Consider the following 21,182-nt stretch of genomic DNA (forward strand, 5'->3'; position numbering starts at 1 on the left):
TGGCTCAGTCAGTTGAACATCCGACTCTTGATTTCGGCTCAGGTCATGATCCCAGGATCATGGCTGGGCTCTACTCTGAGTGTGGAGCCTGCTTAAGAGACTTTCTCTCTCTCCCTCTGCCCTTTTTCCCCATTCACTCTTTCTCTCTCTCTCTCAAACTAACGAAGGGTTAAGCAATGTTTATGTGGCTGAGAGCAAAAGCAGAGACACAAAGAGAACAAATCGCAGGAAGAAGTACATCTTCTATAGGGTTATGGAATTTATATGAAATAAAGTATGAAGAGTTTTTTCCTGAATGTCTGGTGCAGAATATGAAAATAGTCGATCGACACTAACTTAAAACAATCTGGAGAGAGGAGATATAGAGCAAGCTTCCCAAGGAGACAAACAGATGGCAGCTGGGTAGCATAACAGAAAGTTGGTTGAAAGGTGTAAGGCGAGTAATGGGGTGAATGCAGATAGATGTGGTGAGAATGGGAAACCGAGGACATATGACCACCTGTGTTCTGTAGGGTTCCTGTGAAGTCAACATGGTTATCTTCTGCGAAGGAGGGAACAGATTCAGGGCAGGACCTTGTAGAAGAGGAGGAAGGCTGGGAATGGACACTGAGTGAATGAGACAGATACTGATAGGACACGGTGTGTGTGAGACCCCGGTGAGGCTCAAGATCATGTCTGCACGACCGAACATGGGCACCAGTGCACATGACTTGGTGATTTTCCGCCCCCCCCCAAAAGTTTTGTATTTTGATAATAAGACCAAAGAAGCTTTGAGGAGAAGCAGAAAACGTGAACAGTTAGAGAGACTGAGGGTTGGGATTCTGTCTGAAAAATGTGGTTGACAGGGGATCTGGGGTGGGGTTGAGTGAGGGTCCTGAGGTCCAAGATGAACAGAAGAAGGTATAGAGAAAAGTAAGAAGAGGTGGGAAGAACATAGCAGCGGCAACCAATCAGAAGCTTGAGTGAGGGGGGAATGTACCCAGAAGACAGTGAGGGAAAAAGAGAAATGTGACTCGTGGTCGGGGTGGGAGAGTGAAGATTGGGATTTCAGAGAGGAAGTAGTCTTCTGGGACGGAGCCAGGCCAGAATGTGGTTAAGGGCGTAGAAAACTGTGTGGGCTACGAGTAAAGACACCTGACCTACAGAAGTGATGTCCAGAAACGGAGGCTAAAGCAGCAACGGTAGGACATACCCCCACACTGGAATTGAGGGGAAGATCTGTGGCCACGGTGGGGCACAGCCCTCAGCTCTTAGCGTGAGCGGCCAACCTTTACACCTGTGTGCCTTCTGCCGTCCCTGCGTATGGGTACTCCTCCTTCATGACCTCATTAACAGTAAAATAGGCTTCAAGTTCAATATCATCAGGGAGAGCTAGCTGATCCATGTAACGCTTGCTATGTAAATATGGAGATGCTCAGCTGTACAGGAGCAAACTGACCTGACCCATGAAGCTAGGACTTAAAACAAATTTTTTTAAACCACTGAAATCAGTTCTTTAATGCACCAATTTATTGTTCCATTTTTGTTGTTGTTAATTTTGCGTCAGGATTTTACCTAACTTTCTTAGGAGCACCATTCAGTACAGGCAGACAAGTTACCCCAGGGCCCTACGAGCCTGGGCCATGCTGTGAGGTGAATATTCTTTGGGATTTAAAGTGGGGAAGTAGGGTAGGGCTTTCTCATCTTTCATGATCTCCAAACCCTGTTTCCTGATGAATACCCTCAACATACGTTTTACGATTCATCTTGGAAATGGGAAGTTTGCTTCTAAGACCCGCTTCCTTTTCCTAAGCCCCTTTGTGACAGTGAGCTGTATCTTTTATATCTTCTGAAGCAACCCTACACCACCCATGCGGCTCCCAGACCTTGACTAAGAGAGAGGGGATCAGCAGAGGGGATCTGAAGGATATATGGGGGGGAGGATGACCAGCACCTCTCCTCATATTCCTCCTTGATAACTTCTGGCTATTAATTCAAGAACAAGAATTTAATTTTGGCCAGCTTTCATTGAGCCAAATGTAAACATTCTAGATGTCTGGAAATACATCAAAATATATATGCGATATATGTGTGTTCATGTATATGTATGTAAGCTTTATCTTCCCTAAATTAAAATCATGCATAAGGTCACTTGGCTCAAGGACAATTCACGGTAATTACCGAATGACCTTTAGGCAGGGGGTGTGTTCCAGCACCCCCCTGGTCCGCCATCTCTTGGGCACTTGATTTTCATCATCCATTGGCAGTCCCTTTCTGAGCCTTAGTCATCTTACATCTCTGAACTGCAAGAACATAGAAGCACGCTTCTGCCTACCTCTGGTTTTCAGCACCAGAAATTCTGTGTCTGACACCTGTTTTCAATCTTACGCTCCATTTCTCAAATCTTATTATATCTCTGCCTTTTCACACTTTGTAGTCTCTCTCTAATATTTGTTTGCAAAACACTAACTCATTTGTATTTCTATAATTACTGTCATTTTTGTCTTCTCATCTACAGTGGTTCCTTCCTTCTGGCAGCGTCTCGGAACTACTGTTCTTCCACACAATGGCACAGCATGAGAGAGGAGCTTTTATTTTAAGACTGGCCAAGTCATATCTTGATTTGATAGTCAGGAGAGAACTGTTTTGTAGAGTCATAGCAGTGTCTTTGTCGTGAGGTAGCTAGTCTCTACGTTCTTGACTTAAATCAGTTCTAAGGATTCTCAGTTTTAAGCGAGTGTCTTAGCCATTATACTCTTTCCTTACTACTTCACAATTGAGTAGCAGTGTTGCAGGAACAACAACAAGGATCTGCTGTTCCATACGATATGCCTCTGACATAATACGGTATCGCTTTTTTTCCTCAGACAAGGGAAAGAGACAAAAACTTCTGGGAAATGCTCAGAGACGATAAGGAGGAAGGCATACCCTAAAATTTCCCATAACGTGACACTCCTTCTCAGTTGTGGATTAAGGGTTGCCACACTAAGTTTCAGCGTGGGCATGCATTCTGTCAAATCTTTCTATCTTCTCATAAATGACCCTAGAACTTTCTAGGGAATTGCCTCAAAGAGAGTTCCAAAAGTAACTTCAGGTCAGAGCTTTTGGACATTGTACAGATTTTCGAGGTAAATATCCATGGTGGCTCAAACAGCATCCAAGTACTTACAGGACATGCGTATGAATGACACGAATACAGATTTCTAGACAAAAATGCTCGACGTGGCTCTTGTTAGGCACGACCTACGAACACAATGTCTCACCTTCAATTATCATTTTATTTTAAAATGTATGTTCTCAGAGGGCAGAGCTTTGTGTCTGAGGTTTCTGTGCAGTGGCCCAATTTTGCTTACTTTTAGTAGTTACTAAATATGACTCATGCGCTAGGATGCCAAGAAATGTCACAGACACAAAAAGGATATCTTTTGAATAATTAGCCCTTGGAGGAAGGTGCTGTCTGACCATCTAGATTCATTTGGGAATCCAGAGACTGACATGACCATGAAGAGAACGCCAGGGAAGAGCCATTGTCTCCACTTTGTACCTTCTGCCAGTAGAATCCCGTGGAAGTCATGACAGACACTGCCCAGAGTCCAGACACACACAGATGGTGGCTGTCAGGAGGTGACTCACACTATAGATTACAGCATTTAACAAAGCAAAGAGGATTAGATGTTTAGACAGTAGTTGGAAAGCCCTTCTCCAGTCAACTGGCTATAAATTTAAAGGAACGGCTTGGTATTTACAGCAATCTTGTTGAGATAGAAGGAAGACAGAGTAAATTTGTACTGGTTGATTTAATACAGTGCTCCAAGACTACTACTACTAAGTCAGAATTCTCGTAGACTTCAAAGGAACAGATGCTCAAAATACAGAGGTACCCTTCCTGATCTTTTGAAAATGACCATTTCGCTTATCATATGCCCCTTCCTTTCAAATCAACTGATCTGACTCTCAGAATGTTTTACCTTTGCGAAGGTTCCTTTTGCTTCTCTGTTTTAATCAGAAATTGCCATTGATTTTATTTGCTAGAAAATAAGACAGAGAGAGAGAGAGAGAGAGAGAGAGAGACGGGGCGGGGGGAGAGTGAGGTCTGGAAAATGGGACCACCGAGGGAGGTATTTTAGAGTGGAGAGCTGGATACAAACCTAGAACGAAGTTATTTCGTGAAATGCCCAAGCAGCCATTCACTCAGACTGGCACATCCTATTAGAACTATTTTTAATGCCGTATTGTAGGCACTGTCATAAATATCACAGGCTGGAAGTTTCTGTGTGCATGGAATAAGGATCATGTTCCTACTACGATGCAATATTACCTTTATCATCACCACGCAATCTTTATTAAGGGTCTCCCAGTACACATGCCATAGAAGAAGGCAGTATCTCTACAGCAAGCACAATAGATTTATGAGTAAAAAGTTGAAAGCACCCTGATCATTTTAAATGTGAGACAAATGCCATATAATGAGTTGACGTTTTTCACAGAGTGCGTCTTCTGGTGGATGAAGGCTACGAAGATCGAATTCTGATGGCACACGACATACATACGAAGCATCGGCTGATGAAGTATGGAGGTCACGGCTACTCTCATATACTTACCAACATTGTTCCTAAAATGTTGCTTAGAGGGATCACTGAGAATGCACTTGATAAGATACTAATAGAGAACCCTAAGCAATGGCTAACTTTCAAGTAGGAGGATGGTTGCTTACAGACTCACACCTTGAGTAGAAAGCTCGCAGAGAACGTTTTTCAGTGATTTCAAACCCACAGTGAGATATTAATCAGAGCTATGTAGGACGAATGACGGATCATTTTCTATTTATGAGAATTAGAAATTTTGCCTTCTCAGAAACCAGCTGGTACATCGGTACCTTTAAGAAGTTACTGACCTAACGGAGCCCTCTTGTTCTGCCTTTAACAAAATAAATACAGAAGCACCTATTTCCAAACAGTGATTTACATTCTGTGTCCCCTCTAGCAAAGTTTTGCTTCGTTTTGTTTTCTTAATCTATCAGCTGCACTACTTGAGGAAATTTAAAGTGTTTCTAGTTAAATTACCCCCTTCTGGAGCAATCTAATGTTTCTTGTAATATTGATGATCCTACTAATTACCCTGCTGTTCTTTAATTAATGCTTAATGAATAATATGGCACTTGAAAATAGCTTCTGCAGCAGGGGAAGTTAAAGTTTGAGGCTTTTTCCCCCCCAAAGGACACTGTAATGCAATCACCAATTCACAATGATAAAAATATTGTCGAAGCTTAATTATATTCATTATATATTGTAGAAGTTGTCTACCTATCTATATTGACTGGTAATAAATCAGTTTTGTTGCCTGTGGCTTCCTGGTATCCATTTTTGCTGTAAAGCTTTGTTAGTTTAAACATTTGTATAAGGGGGCATGAACACGTAACACAATACTGAATTATAAAAATTCAATGGTAAAAGTCAAAATATATTACATAATATAGTTTAATGAATCATTACATTTATAATAACAAAGGCCACAGTTTAATTAATAATATATATGCAAAAAAAGAGAAATGTTTGCCATATATATATTCCCTTTATTTCCCTTACCTTTTATTTGTTTTTCCTTGGGCCTAAACAGAGAAAATGATGCTTAGTTATCTGAAGAAAAGGTCAGATCTATTAGAAATGGCATTCTGACTCGAGCCTACTCTTCAAAAGGTACCCACCCCCGATGTTTTGTGTAAATAAAGCCTTTTTAAAACTCTTAGTTGATGTGCACTGCTGTTTATAAATTAATCTTTTGGTTGATTCCTCATTATGCTATTTGTTACAAACAAAAACAAAAACAAAAAACCCCAAAAACTCCAAACCCCGGCTACCAATTCCTCTTTGATAAATATATATCGTTCAATAGAAATAAATTCGTTGAAACCCCATTATCAGTTATCTAACATATTAGAAAGGCCAAATAGAATTAGTCATTATTCCTGATGAACGGGCTAAGCATTTTTGATCATAGACATCATGACAGTGACTCCGACCAAGGCATTTAAACTAAGCAAACAGCACCTTCAGATGGGAACATCATGCATAACTCTTTTGGAAAGTTGAGGTTTACGAAACACAAGATATTTCTGTGGCTCAGAGATGATCACGCTTTCTGTGTATTAGAACATAAAGTACCCAAGGGGAACGAGCCGGGGGAACAAACTAATTCCTTTAAATGAAAAAATGCAAATGTCCTTCACCAGTAAAACAAGCAGATTTTTAAATCCCTGTTTTTGAAATCTACTTGTCAGAGTCTTCAAAGGCAACCGAGGAGGTGGGGGTGGGGGGGAGGGAGGGGTGGGGACAGATTTTTCATTGTAACAGTGGAAGTTGTCTGATAGGGAGGATATATCAACATGCATTTTTAATCTTTTTCTTAGGTTAAAGAGATGGCTTTTGGCAGTGTATTTTAACCAGAGAGAAATGATTTGCACTACTCTCAGAATCTACTTTACTGTCAGCTTTAATCCACCTGAGAAAAAAGAAAAAAGTGATCATTCAAATGCATATAATTCATAGACATTGCAAAAAAGAGCCACCCGTTTCTGCAGTCCTAATATTAACAGTCTGACACAGAATGCGGTGGGAATATTGATTGGCATATGGTAATAAAGAAGCCGTAGGTTTAATTTACAGACATGTGACGTATAGGGCATTTTAACCTAATAAACTTTACGTTTCTGGGTAGCTCTTAAAAGAGAAGCCATTTCAATTGTTTTGCTATTCCATACACTTTTGTAATCCAAAATATATTTCGATCCAAAATAAGTCAAATAATTTTTGCGTGTTTGTGTGTATATATACACATACTTTTTTAAATTAAATTTTTGAGGCTATACAGCCACTGTGCCTATGGTCTGAAGCCATATATATATTATACTTCCTCTAACATATGTGTGTGTGTGTGTGTACACACAAATACATGTATTTGTAGCAGATACTGGTATAAAATATATACACTTTGTTGTCATATTGGTTATACGTGAAATTATTCATTTTGAAATAACCTCAGGCCAGGACTTGTAGTAACTATTTGAAGGCCTTACTTAGTGTCCCCTTGGTGACCCATGCAGTAGCTCAAATTAAACCTTTGTGCATTGGGTTTATGAATAATCTTTTGTTCCAAAGAAAGCAAAAGCTTCAGTCTGATTTAACACCAAAGAATAAATTTCTCTGACTTTCTAAGTAAATCTAAACGCATTCTATTGACAAAATGGACACACACGGGATTTTCTAAATACCACACATAATTACACGTTTGCACACTTAGAGGGTAATCCTATGATACAATTTCGATCTCCATTTTTAAAAGATAATCACCAGAAAGGAGAGAAAAGAAAATTCACAAGAAAAAGGAAATGTGAAAATGATCATAGGCTTGGGAATTCCCTCAAATCCAGAAAATTCCAGGTTAAGGCTTGAAGTTGAATCATTCCCAGGACTAGCTCTAAAGTTAACAAAAGTACAAGGCAAACAATTTCTTTGGGGACAAGCAGCATTATTTCAATTAGACCTTCTCCTGCAGGGTATGATCATTCTCCCCACACTATGAATGGACTCCAAGTATCATCAGAAGCAGGTAAACTCACAAGAACCAAAGCTGATATATGGATCAAAGCAGCAGGGTCACAGAACACCAAAGTATCATAGATATTGGAGAAATAATTCAGTGTCTTAGATTTTTCTATAAAAATTTGTGATCTATATAGGACTTCATTCACATGGACACTAACAATAAGGAGGAGAATTTGCTTTGGCGGTAATGGATAACACATCTGCTTATCTTGCTTTTAATTTTTTTTTTTTTTTTTTTTTTTTTTTTTTACAGAATGTTTCTGAGTATACAGATGTGAATCAGGTAGCATTTGAATTCCCCACATATACACAACTGAGGTGCCCCGCAACTGGCATCCCCTGGGATCCTTGATTCAGTGACGTCAGCCATACGAATCCAGTGTCCAAACTCAGAATAATAAGCTTAGTTTCTGCGTTATCAGTCCGCATAAATAATAAATCCAGAAAATGTGCTGTATTTGTTGTTATTTCCTCCGTGTGCTTTCCCGCCATCTAGTTTGATGTAGACTTCATCTCCTGGCTCCAAATGAAGAACCACACTGTTACTGGCATAATCATAATTCTGATCGGCGTCTTGGGCAATGGCACTGGCACGCACCTATGTGAAACAAACAAGAATTAGAATGCGTGGAAGAAAATTCGCCAGTATTCTCTCTGTCTCTCTGTCTCTGTCTCTCTCTCTCTCTCTTTTTTTTTTCATCCATTCACAGCACCGTAAGCAGACTTGCTGCCATAGCACAGAATTTAGCATGAGAGTGTCCACCTGGGCCTTGGAGCTCTTTGAGGAGATCTTTGCAACAGTTCCAGCTCTATCACTGGAAAGGAGGAACAGAAAGAAGAAAATGGTGCTCTCCTGAGGGTCACGGCAGCCGTCTTTTCTTACCTTACCTGGTAAACAATGCACACCAACCTATTCTCTTCCTAAATCAGCACTTTTTCTAATTCCTTGAACCTCTAGGCCCAATCACTTCTTGGCATGGAAGTAAGGGTAATTTTTTTGCATTTCAATTCAGACCAATTAGCAATAATCTAAACCAGCTGTTTATGAGTACAGAGGTTTCATCCAAACTTCAGCGGGTCCCCAGGATTTTCAGAAAATCGAGATCCACAGGCAGTTGAGATTCAGAGAAATAAAACAACTCCAGCTCTACTACATAGGGGGAAAAAAATGAAGAAAGCCTTTTGATGTGAGGCGTTCGAAATCTAATTCAAGTAAAGCCTTTTTTTTTTTTTTTTTTTGCCAGAAATCTAACTCACTTAAACGTCACCCAAGTTTGCAGAGTTCATTTTTCTATTTGTGGCTTTTTATTACTTCATTGTGCTGTGTGCACTTAAATAAATTATTTAATTGCCACATATCTAAAAGTTGTAGAAGGAAATAAGATTTGAGGCCTCTAAAATTTCTAAAACTTTTTAATGATCTGATTGAATACCCTTTTATGTTTAGGTGATTCTAAAATGTGTGGTTTGCTTTGAGGATACAAGCTGCCTATAATCCTCTCATGTTCAGCCTGTGACATAGACATCCTACCACATTCTCAACTCCGATTAGGCTTCGTATTCATTTAGCCATATTTTGATTCTGCCTTGGAAAAAAAATTTTCCATAGGCAGACTTATATTTGACTTATTTCAGTAAGACATCTTCTACTCTGTGCCTTGTTTCTATTCCATTCTAATGGTGCTTCCCTTAATAACAGAGCAAACGATTTAGTGGTTTTGTAAACCTGTGTTATGTAATAATACCTGACTTGGGGTACCGTGTGCTGGCAAAATGAGGGAAACGAGGCACACGTCAAGAATTTCCAGGTGTTTCTTTCAAAATTTAAGTGATAGGTTTTCAAATTAAATTTTCATGGGCTATGTTCTCACATTAATGCTGAAATGTTAAAAAAGGAGAAGGCTCTTTGACACTGCTGAACTTGTGAAGTAATTTGAGTAACATTTTAAAAATTTCTTTCTCTGGATATCGTATAGCAAAAGGAGAAAGGGGCTTAAAGGATTTAGAATTGCTTAACCCTGGGCTAACTGACACTAATACAGTGAAAGCAATGTACCACGCAATTATGCTCAGAAACATTGACTCAAATGTATACACCGATTCAGCGAGGCGATCTGTGTTGACCATTAAGTAATAATACAATGTAACGTCACAATATTTCCTAGAAATTAATTGTAGGTTTGTAGGAGTTGAATGTTTTGATTCATTAATTTCACCTAGTTATAAATTCCCTGGGGGGGGGGGGGGGCGGAATCTACGAGGAGGATAGTGCTGTTATGACCTGATGTTTTTCTTAACGTGTGAATTTTTAATGGGTTAGAGAAATTAAAAGACAAATTAGTAATTGGCCATATCAGTAATATATTAATGAATTCACAATCCATAAATATACTATTCAGCTATTATTGATAACCAGACATATTTAGTGCTTTAGGTATTTAATATATGCTCTATGGGTGTTGTGCTTTAACACTGTTCTCTATAGAAAGGCATCTGGGAACCAGGACTCATTAAAATCCCTTGATTTAGAGACAATAGTCTTAAATGTAGTTTTTATTCGATAGGGTATAAGCACAGAACCATATAAATGTGACCATTTTTATTCTGTAGGTACAACCACGGAGACCTGCAAATGCATTAGTGTGATCCTACAGACTAGAAGGTTACGCTTATGGTTTTTCACTTCCTTTGCCATGTGACTGCTTTTTAATAAAAGTGATTCTCTTAAGGTATTAAGCTATACTGTAGACCGCAAGACTTTCCCAATTAAATAACTGCCATACTCCAGCACGCTTTGGACAATTTCAGAACGTCTGCTCACCTGATCACGCTCGGAAGGTACAATGGCACTTGAAATTTCAAGCTCTAGTAACCAGCTCGGCGACTTCGAACAATTCTTCCTTTAAGCCATCAAACTACTGAGCAAGGTAATGCATCCACCTTGGAGGCTATTTTCAGGTTCCCAAATGTACACCGATTTCAGCATTTTCTCCGGGAATATGACGCATCCTTTCCTCAGCCCTATGTACCCATTTCTGCCTAAAGGTCCTCTAAAATCTTTTCATATCACAAGTTAACTATTTAGATTCCGCTTCATCTGTAGTGCGGGTTTCACAGTTTTTTAAAATGATGGTATTAATTTGGCATTTCATTAATCTCGCTAATAAATGAATATCAACTCACAGACTGTTGTTTCCAATATATCTCATGTTCCTCCATGCTGTAATTCACACATTCTTAGAATAAAAATTGGTCCTGAGTTATTTTATGGTTCTAATCTGGGGCCAGCTTCAGTGGTTAGTACAGTGGCTTGTTACAGGGACATTACAGTGACTGTGCTCACACAGCAATTTTTAAATTCAGGTTTGGTTGCTAAAAGTGTACAAACACATTACAATTATGTTTCCTGTCTCTTTATAAAGCCATTTGAGTCCAACTTTTACCTTTCATATCAACAAATGGTATGATTAGATTTTAGGTTGATGGTTTCAACGGGGAATATGAGAACTGTAATCCCTTTAGTGGCATATTTGTGAGAATGTAACAGCCTGTGTGGCTTTAGCATTATCTTATTAGTGAGGGTTTATCATCGGAGACGATATTTATGGTAACATTTGCTAATTTAATTAATTGCTACTGATGCTCCCATAATTTCATTTTCATTGTACTTCTGTGGGATCATAAACAAAAGGTTAAGTGGTGCATCAGGTTAATTTACCGGCCTTTGATGTTTCCATCTGTGATCCTGCATTCAACACAAAGCATAAATAAAATGCTTCCCATAGAGTTACGGTCCAGAGGCACTCCTCTATCCTAGAGTGAACTGCATTTTTAGTTTAATTTTTGTGCTTCTCAAATCCACTTAATCCATAGCACATTACACTGACATAGATCTCTGAGTTTCTGTTTTATGAAAACAAATTAGGTCTGCTCAGGGGGGAGACTGCCATGCTAAGAAGTGATCGGACAAGAACATAACTGAAAACCAAGGATAAACTATTTGCTTCATAGTAATAAAATAAATTTCATAAAATAGTTCTCATTTGCAACTCTCTGCAAATCAGACTTTACAAAATAGTCCTGTTCTAGGGATAAAATTCCTTAGTGGTAATATTTTAATAGCCATTTTCCAAAAGAGTCCATGTTGAAGTCAAAAATACATTGTGTGGTGCTACATATACATATATTTTTTAATTACTTGTTGCACACCTTTTGAAGAAGTCACAGCTTAATAATGCCAATGGAGAGCTTGCTACATGATAAGGTCAGCTGGTTTGCCTTATTTTTTTTTTTTCCTGATCCTCACAGAATGTGCCTGCTAGGATGATACAAAGGAGCATTCCGCTCTCCAAACAATGAAATAATTTTAAAAACAAAATGCAGGTAGCGCATGTATAAGAAATGGTTTTCTTGGAATCAGTACAATATACCTGAGCTCAGCAGTTGAGATAAGAACACTTAAACTAATTAATATGTATCGTTCCCTGATTAGTCATGCAATTGCCATTTCTGGATACTTAAAGATGTGAGTGTTTTTATTCAGTGGCTGATAAAACTTGGTATTGTTCCATTTTAATTAATACCTCTAAAAACAATCCTTCAGCCCGACAGTAATTTCCAGACCTAACCTTTGAGTCAGAAGAGAGCCAATTTGAAAAGAAATGGGTGCCTCATCACTGTCTGCCAAGGGGCTGGTCATAAACCATTCCCTAAAGGCGACAGAATACCTCTATTTGGGTACGGTGAGTCATGCCCTTTTTAGCCATTTACCTATACCTGGCTCACTGCTCTATAAATGATTTTTATTTATCTTAATATTATTTTTGTGCATAATAACTATAATAAACAACCCTGTCAGTGCCGCCTGGTGGCCATTTTCCCTTTTTTTGTTGTTGTTTGTTTTTGTTTTGTTTTGTTTTGTTTTGTTTTGTTTTGTTTTACCTGTCCTGTGGGTTCCTTGAGCTTTTTTAATTCCTTTTGAAGTGACGGGTGGGAGGAAGGGGGAGGGCAGGATTTTGTGCCCTTCCTTATACATTTAGAGTATTTGTCTTCCACTTTTGAAAAAAACTCTGATACTGAATTAGAATTAGGCCTTTGGAATAAATCCTGCCTTAATGCTGCTTAATAGAGACCTGGGTTAGAACCGAAAAGGTCTGATTTCGAGGGGGCGGGTGACCTGAAGCCCAATGAGCCCTCGTTAAATCTAAGTTGGCCACAGCGGGGTTCCCTGGGCCACCCAATAAGCAAAATTAAAGCCAGAGAACCCAGCCCAGACTTCAGGCTGCAGGTTGCAAGGCCTTGCCCGAGTGCGGCTGCTGATTCAGCGGGCGAGCCTCAGGTCTGATTACACTTTTAGGCAGTTACAAACACTATTGTCCTCTTCTGACTGAGAAATTAGACACACTTTGTTTTTGCACTGACCGCGAATTTCTCAAGCAAACGGTAAAGTGGCCCCGGCATAAAAGTGCCCACCCGTGGCCCTTGTGGCAGAGCCGACCAGCTCAGGAGACTAAGTCCCAGGGGCCCGGGCGCTGCTCTTGAGGCTGGTTCACAGTCAAGGCCAAGGCCACTGCCTCTCGAGAGAGAAGGCGGGGTTGGAAAGACTACCCAGCCGGCGGCCCGGGGCTCCCTGGCGGTGAGGCCCATCGCCCCAGGGCCGGCTCGGCCTCCTGCCCTCCTTGCCCCCTGCCTGTGCGGCCTCCTACCCCAGCCGGTGGAGTAAGGGCTCTGCGTTTGGGTGCGTGTTTTACGGAGTGCACTCTCGAGTCTCAACTTTTTTCTTTTGTCATCAACACTCTTTACTTCTCCCCCTTCTTCTGCTGGGGCTGAAATCTAAACAGGAGTTTGCGTCTTGCATTTGACTATATGCTTGTTTCCGAGGTCTGGGACGCCGCAAGGGCCCTGGCGACCGCAAGTCCCCGGTCCCTCTTCGGCTCGGGACGCCCCACACTTGGACTCGCTCTTTCGGGTCCCTTCTTTCTCCAGCGGGCCCCTTTCTCCCCCCGAGTTTGCCACCCTGGCACGCCCACTTCGGGGCTCCCCGCTAGCCGTCCTATTCCAGGCAAAGCCTGAGAGCGACCCTAAGCTGCAGCAGAATATCCCCCGGCCGAGGGTAGCGTCCCGCTCCCGGCCTCCCGGGGCACAGGCTGCCCAGGGGACCGAGCTCCCAGCTCCCCTGCCCTCGAGGGTCGCTCTCGCACTCGCGCGCACAGCGAGCGCAGGTCCTAGCTTGGGAACCGCCCTCTCCAGGCCTCCGGGCGCCCTCTTAGGCCCGGGACCCCCGCCTCTCCAGGGAGTAACAGCGTCCCCTCGGCTCCACTCCCGGGAGCCCGGCTGCCGCGCCCTTCCTCCGCGGGCTCCCACCCCCATTTCCGGGGTCTCCTCCCTCTTGCCTGCACCTTCCCGCGCTCCCTCCCCGCCCACCCCGCTGCCTGCCGGCACTCACCTGGTTGTTCTTGCAGAGATCAGCCCACATGCTGGTGCCGTCCCCTCCGCGCATCAGGACGTGGTAGGTGAAGAAGTAGATGCCCGGGATAGAGCAGGTGAACTTGCCCGTGGTGGGATCGTAGTGGTTACCGAGGTTGGTGACCACGTCGTCGAACTTGAGCACCTCGTAGCCTTCGTGCTGCCGCTTGAGGCCGGCGTAGAAGGCGATCTTGGGCACCGTGCTGTAGGTGGCGGCGCTGATGGCCCCGGCCGCGTTCAGGCCGGGCGCCCCGGGCGGGCCCGGCAGGCCTTGGCGGCCGGGCTCGCCCTTCTCGCCCGGAGGGCCCACGGGACCCGGCGGCCCGGGCTCACCGGGGGGCCCGCGCGGGCCCGCCTTCCCCGGCCTGCCGGCCTCGCCTTTGGGGCCCTGGATGAAGGTGGGCAGGGACTGCATGAGGCCGCGGTCGGGCGTGGCGGCCGTGCTGGGCGCCTTGGTGCCCCCGTAGGGGTCGCAGACCATGCGGCAGGTGCCCAGCATCTCGTAGTGCGCCGACGTGCCGGCCGAGCTCACCAGCACCGGGATGAGGATAACCAGCAGCAGCACCATCACCACCCCCAGCGCCCCGGCGGCGATCAGGCGCCTCCTGCTGCCCACCAGCCGGCTCAGCGCGGGGCGATCCTCTTGTCTGCTTTTGGACAAAATTTTGAAGGTTGGGCGGGGACCTCCTCAGAGCCGAAAACAACCCCCTGCGAACCCCAACTCCCCTGGGCGGGCGCGCGCCGGCCGCTCCCCGCCTGCTCCTGCTCCTGCTCCCGCTCCCCCTGCTGAGGCTGCGGCTGGGGAGGGAGCTCGGACGCCAGGCGACTTGAGCTGAAGTCCCGGGCTGGGGGGTGGGGGCTGGGGGAGGGGCGCGCAGGGCGCCCTCTCGCCTCGCGCGAGCCCCTTGGCACCTGTGGCTGCGCCTCGGGCGCCGGCGCGGCCACCCGGAGGGCAGAGCCAGCCGCCGCCTCTCGCGCCGCCCGGGGCCGCTCACACTTTTATGCGGCCGCTGCCTGCGATCGACTTTTCCGTTTTTGCCGACTGCGCCAGTTCGCACCAACTTTCCGTCTGAAGTTGCCTTTTTCTGCCTCCTCCTCGGCTTCTCTCGCTGGCTCGGTTCGCCCTTCCGCTGCCTGTCTCCCCCTCCTTCGCCACCGCCACGGCAGCCCTAAGAGAGGCGCACCCCCCCCGCCCCCCGCGAGCTCGGGCCGGCCGCCCCCCGGGTGCGCGGAGCAGCGGCGGCGGCGGCGGGCACGGTCAGCGCGGCGAGGCTCGGGGCTGGAGCGGAGGAGCCAGTGAGCAGCGGCGAGCGCCTGGCGGCCGGGAGCGGAGCGCGAGAGAGACTGAACGCAGAATCCTGCCCGGGTACCACCTGCCAGGAGAAGAGGAGGCTGACAAACGCGCGCCGGAGCAATTTATAGGCACCCAAGGCACAGAGGAAGGGGAGCCGCTCTGGCATCTCACTGCAGCATCTGCTCCGCGCATCCCACTCAGAGAGAGTTTGGCATTACTCTGACAATGTGGGATTTTTTTTTTCTCAGCCTCTCTCTCTCTCTCTTTTTTCCCCCTCTGCACATGGATGAACAGTGAGATCGTGAACACTCCCTTGCCGAGCCCAGGTGATGGCAGCTCTCTCTTTGGACACACCTGGCGGGGGGAGGGGGAGGGAGACAGATGTGCAATGGCCTCGGGGACTCGAAGGTCACACCTAAGCCCCCTGTGTCCCCGCGGGGAGCTGCGCCACTTGGAGGGTGGAGGTGAGGGTTGAAAAGAGGATGGCTCCGTTGACAATATTTCTCTGCTGGCTCACCCACAATCAGCCCCGGCTTCAGGTGTTTTTCAAAATGCCACTTTTAACATAAGAAGGGCCCTTTAGAATTTTCCAGATGGTTTTCTTTTGTAACCTTATGGTTTCCCTCGCCAGTCTTCTAAAATGAAACGAGATGCCACCCAGAGAACAGGAAGGTGTGTTGAAAAGCCCAAGGGCTGTTTTGAATGATTATGAATGAATAGGCCCACCACACAATGGGGTGGGGGTGGGGGTGGGTTCTTTTAACAAATATGCGATCCCATCCCGTGTCCTCTGCTTACAGGACTGCAGTTCTAGCTACCTTTCAGGAGATCCTGCCATTGGATCTGAAGTTGCATGTCCTTGCACTACATGCACGAGAGATAATGACTTGTCGGATGTCTTTAAAGGTCTTAAAGCAAGCAGCCTTTACAAAAGTGCTGGGCAAGATCTTTTGCTGAGGTATGGAAAGTGTCCTGTAAGCTCCAGGCACAGTTCCTGCATGTACACTGAGGCATGGGACAAAGAGGTAACATGGGAGAGCAGAAGGAAAAGCCTGGATTTGTAATATTAATGTAAAACCCCCAGAGTAGGTATTAGGCAAGTTATCCCACTAACAAATACAGAAGGCACACAAGAACAGCCTTAAATAAACAAGCAGAATTGATTTGTAAATCATACTTTTGCATTCAGGACCCATGGATGTCAATCAAACGTGGATGGCATTTGCTTGTCAATACGGGGATGATGGCTGGGAAGATGGTGACTTATTACATCAGGGTGAGAATCTGAAATGAGCAAGAACGAACAACACCACAGCAAGCAGAACAGTAACCTCCCGGTGGCCTGGGATCTTGTCTGCGGCTACCATAGCACCGAGCGTCTCCTTCTCTGTTCCTTCTGCCTACCTTCCACAGCACCCCGGTTTAGTTCTTTCTTTCCTTCTTCTCGGTTTCAAAAGTAAGGTCACATGAGCAGGCGGGAGACAACACCGATTCATTGATTCTTTTAAGAGAAATGTCAGGAGCTCCTTCAGGCCTTTCCTGGGAGAATCAACAGCGAGGCGCAGGCCAGCCGGGCCCAACCCAGCCTGGGTCTCCAGGATTTCTCTCCCTCTGGCTGCTGAGGGGGCCGCTGCTCTTGCTACTGGACAAGAGTCCTTCCCACCCCTCAAACCTTTAACTTTTATTTTCGGGTAGTGGTTTTAGAAACGTGTGTCTGTGTCTTGGGCATAATTATACATGTATTTCAGAATACCTTTATTCACACGAGGAACCTTATTTTCATATATTTGAGCAGTGGACACAGCAAATTCTCCACTGACCACAATGCCTATTTTCCTAACACACGATCTGGGTTGCTTCTCAAAAGCCACCTTTCTTTTAGGGGACGGGATGGTAAAGGGTGGTAACAGCGATGAAGGTTAATGCATTAATCAAACTCTTTTCCGATGCACCAAGTTATCAACATTCAGAAGACTTCTTTATTGCTAGAGAGAGTCCAGGTGGGGGATAGAGGGGGGAGTTTTTAAAAGGTAGAGTTGAATAAATAAATTCTCATTGAAAATCTCAAGATACATGGCATTTTCCGCTGGAGACTGCTCACCTTACAGAGGAACCCAGTGAGGATGCCATGAAATGGTAAGGTTGGAATGAACGCGGGCAAGTGAGTCCACACCAGCTCACTTTTGCAGATGTTGTAAGGGCGGGACACAGCTGGGAGCAGAATCGGGGCCGTCCAGTGTGCGTGCTGGTACCCTTTCTTCTACATTGCACTGACGGACCTATGGTACCGTTCTGTTCATGGAGGCTCTTCTTCTCCTTCCTTTAATGCCAAAGCGCAGCTTGGCTTCGTGAGCGAGGGCACTGGCATCTTAAAGTTCCGCTGAGGTTTGGAAAGGTGCTCTGTAGTCCTCCTTCACGAAGAAGGCAACGTTGGCCAGGCCACATGGCTGAGCCATTTTCCTGTTGAGTGCACAAACCCGGGTGGCCCATGGACATTTGGCTTTTCAGCGAAGTAAGTTTAAATTATTGGTCTCCTTCCTTTTCTCTAGAAGCGTCCCACCATGTGCTTTGGGAGAAGCTTCTTGTTGTTGTTCAGGGATGACTGGGTAGTAGGTGAACTAATGGCAGCTTGCAGCCACTTTCCACCGCTTGAATTTCTGAGAAGGTTCTCTGGAAAGTTACTCACGCTTCAGCCCTTATTCTGACAGTTTGAATAAGCCATCTGATATGGCATATTACTCATCATCTCTATATGTATATAATAATAGAAAATGTGTCAATTAAAAAAAAATATTTGGTTCTCTTCAGTCATCATCAGAGAAGCAAGTTATCGCTCAGATTTGATGTTAATCTTGGAGATGAGCCCTGGGAATCTAATTTTCCCAATCATTTCTCAAGGAAACGCAAGGCTCCGTATTCCAGTTCCTTCCATACCTGGGACTTTGTGACCGTTCGGATTAGAAAGTTAAATGCAGAAACCCAAGATCCAGATTGGATGATGGTGCTGTGATTTTCATCTTCCCCACATCATCTCTGTCTCTTTCGGAGAACCCAGCAGATCCTGAGCACGCGACTCCCACACAGATGTGCAGGGACATCATTAATCTTTATTGAGCGCCCACCGGCAGCACAGCCCTCCACTGGGCTCTTACAAGGCAAACAAATCTTTAGTCATGAGAATGATTTCCAAATGCAGCCACACTTACACAGAAATAGCATTTATAAGGAGAAAATAAAAGGAGTTAGCAAACCCAAGGACTATCTACAGAAATAGAGATTTTAAAAGTCTGAAAAAAAATCAGACTGGGATCAGCTATTTACCTTTGATTTCTGGGTCTCCAAATTGTATTTCAGGACATATACTCCTTTGGCTGAGGAATTCGAGATTTCTAGAAAGGGTCTGCTTGGAGTAATGGAAGGAAGTAGTAGTATATCCTTATGGCTTTGGAACCAGATGAGTCTTAATTTGGATCCAGTGTCTTCATTTACTAGCTATGAAAGTTACTTAATCTCCCTGAGGCTTAATTCCCTTTTCTCTAAAATGGGAATAACGCAAACACCTAAATTGTAGGGTTGTTGTGAAGACGCAAGTTACTGCGGCAATTACAGTGCTACCCAACTCATGACCAGGGCCCAGGAAATGTCAGTTTTCATGTTTCTCTGTTGTAGGACTGCTGACTAGAACATGTGCATACGGGCTGGACGGTAGGACACAGGCTTCGTAAAGGAAGCTAAAGGGTCAGACTTAAGACAAATGCCATCAAATGGATACTAAGCATCACAGACTTGGACAAAACTAGATAGAAAACATAAGTTTTCCAGGAGAGGTGCCTGTGTGTCATATTACATAATATGAAATGAAGTAAGACGAAACTCAAAACAACGCTCACCTTCACCTTTCTCCAAAATAAGAAAAAAAAAACTTTTATAGCAAGATAATTTGAATTCACTGCAGTTTCACAGACCAAGATGTTGGATTTAAAACCTACTAGGACGCGTTAAAACGTGCCCCCGCCCCACCCCGTTCCCGGAAAGTTCCCCAAATCAACAGGTTGCAAATGTATATAAAAATCATTGAGATAGTTACTCAGGAACTGTTCCCGTGGATGACGATTCTTGAAAAAGTGAACATATATCAGAGAGGGCTGCTTTGTATAGTTAGCCAGAAGAGTAATCACTCTGAAGGAAAGAAGTCATAACCACATGCAGTAGGGAATTTTCAACAAAAAACTCTCCATGGAGGATAGTGAGTTGGAAAGCTGGCTTGGCAGGTCTATTGCCAGAAAACTATTGAATAGCCAGCTGGAAAATTATTGAATAGCACATTACATAAGACTTGGTATAATGCATGGCTTCAAGTTGGTCTCAAATTCTTGTCATATCAATCAGTGCAAGGATGAAATCTCTAGTATGGATATGCTATTTTATACTTGCTTTCCACGGGTGGAATGTTCAGGCCCTAAGACCCTATTGGATGTAGAACTGAAGGGAAAGTTACCAACAATGAAATCTCAGAGGTCAGCAAGTCCTCCAAGTGATGGTCATGATAACTCAGCCATATGAGGAAGATGGGCGAGTTCAAGAAACTACTGCCATTAGACTATAGGGAATTTCAAGCAGAAGATATATCATAGAAACACAGCTGTGAAGCCTTATAGCACACAAGGTCAATTGGTCAGGTCAGATTGGTTAATCAGGCAGGTAGCGATAAGAACTGCGGTAGTCTTATTGTTTTAAAAATCAAAAGCATTATGAATCCTGACAGAGGTTACAGAGAACCACCAACAGAGCCAGACCCTGCCAAGAGCAGCTGCTATTCTAGAATCTGGCTCTAAGAGAAATTGGGCTGGGATCGACAGAAACATCAAATGAAGGTACATTCAGCCCCACTGCTATATGAGAGTACCCCCAGAGAAACTCACTTTCAAATGTGAACAATCTGTCCTGTGGAAAAAAAATACTGCATTCCTTGGGTATTTGTAGATGAATAGACATATCAGCTTTTCCCTAATTCGCGCAACCTCTTGGGAATAGTCTTGAACTATATAAAAATAGATACAGTTTAAAACCATAATCCTAAAAATAAATTGTAATTTAGATCTGTAATAAGCTGGAGGGGAAAAAATTAACTATCGTAGGGAGTTGTATGTTCAATATAAGTAGTTGTATATCTCAGTGTTTCCCATTAAAAGTAGTTGCAACAATTCATAATTTAATTACTTTATATTTGGCTCTGGAAAGTGGAAAATGTAGTAAAAGGTGTTGCTACTTAGATGAGGGTTTGATGTTTTTCTTTTGCCTGGACAGTCCAAGATACAAGAGGTAATCTTTCCACTCATCAATATCCACAAAGGTCTATGGTTTCGCTCAGGCCTTCTAAGACTCATCAGCACATAAAAATATTCCGAGTGTGAGCTGCTCCACAGATGGTAATCATTCTGGGTATTTTAGCCTTTTATTGTCTGCTGCTGCCTTGTTTGGACCATTCTAGCAAGCTAGCAAATTCACCGGGGCAGGAAACAGAAGCAAAATGATTCATTTTATTACCAATGGCTGCTTTCATAAAAGAAAGTTAAAAACTATTTGCTAAATTGAGGATTACTCGAGCATGTCTATTATCCAATAGTTGCCATCATGCATTTATATGTGTGTGTGTATTTGCAATCATATGTATAGTTTCTTTACGTTTACTCTTAAGGGTTTGTTAAACCTTAGTAGTTGGATAATGAGAGCCAGATGTGGTCTACCCATGATGGCTTCTCTTAGTTAAAGCCCCATAACGTGATTTCGGCGCCCCGGAAAGTACGAACATCTGTTCTAGCATTACACAGACCACTGGTTGG

General features: G+C 43.9%; 2 protein-coding genes and 1 long non-coding RNA gene across 5 annotated transcripts in view; 2 read left to right on the top strand and 1 right to left on the bottom strand.

The window, feature by feature from the left end:
* The window catches only part of PTER (phosphotriesterase related), a 70,120-nt gene extending 64,396 nt beyond the window's left edge, over positions 1–5,724 (top strand). For all 3 annotated transcript variants that reach the window (XM_045463380.1, XM_045463379.1, XM_045463378.1), the window contains one exon: positions 4,467–5,724. In XM_045463380.1, coding sequence (XP_045319336.1) covers positions 4,467–4,677 — 211 coding nt within the window. In that variant the 3' untranslated portion in view covers positions 4,678–5,724. The remainder of the gene's footprint in view (positions 1–4,466) is intronic.
* A 726-nt stretch (positions 5,725–6,450) lies between these two features.
* Positions 6,451–15,152, bottom strand: C1QL3 (complement C1q like 3). The gene is made up of 2 exons (XM_045463381.1): positions 14,026–15,152; positions 6,451–8,178 (listed from the first exon to the last, which is right to left on the bottom strand). The coding sequence occupies exons 1-2, from the start codon at positions 14,611–14,613 to the stop codon at positions 7,999–8,001; spliced, it is 768 nt and encodes a 255-aa protein (XP_045319337.1). The 5' UTR covers positions 14,614–15,152; the 3' UTR covers positions 6,451–7,998.
* A 439-nt stretch (positions 15,153–15,591) lies between these two features.
* On the top strand, positions 15,592–20,611 carry LOC123590338. The gene is made up of 2 exons (XR_006708721.1): positions 15,592–15,665; positions 16,529–20,611. It is a non-coding gene; the product is annotated as an uncharacterized LOC123590338 (long non-coding RNA).
* Positions 20,612–21,182: the final 571 nt, after the last annotated feature.

Source organism: Leopardus geoffroyi, chromosome B4, assembly GCF_018350155.1.
Source record: "Leopardus geoffroyi isolate Oge1 chromosome B4, O.geoffroyi_Oge1_pat1.0, whole genome shotgun sequence".
Classification (NCBI taxonomy): Eukaryota; Metazoa; Chordata; class Mammalia; order Carnivora; family Felidae; genus Leopardus; species Leopardus geoffroyi.

Excerpts from the sequence above, each read along its gene's own strand:
- C1QL3 (XM_045463381.1), bottom strand. The coding sequence starts at position 14,613 with ATGGTGCTGCTGCTGGTTATCCTCATCCCGGTGCTGGTGAGCTCGGCC. Across the intron at positions 8,179-14,025 it reads ATCTCTGCAAGAACAACCAG|GTGCGTGCCAGTGCCATTGC; the intron begins GTGAGTGCCGGC and ends TGTTTCACATAG.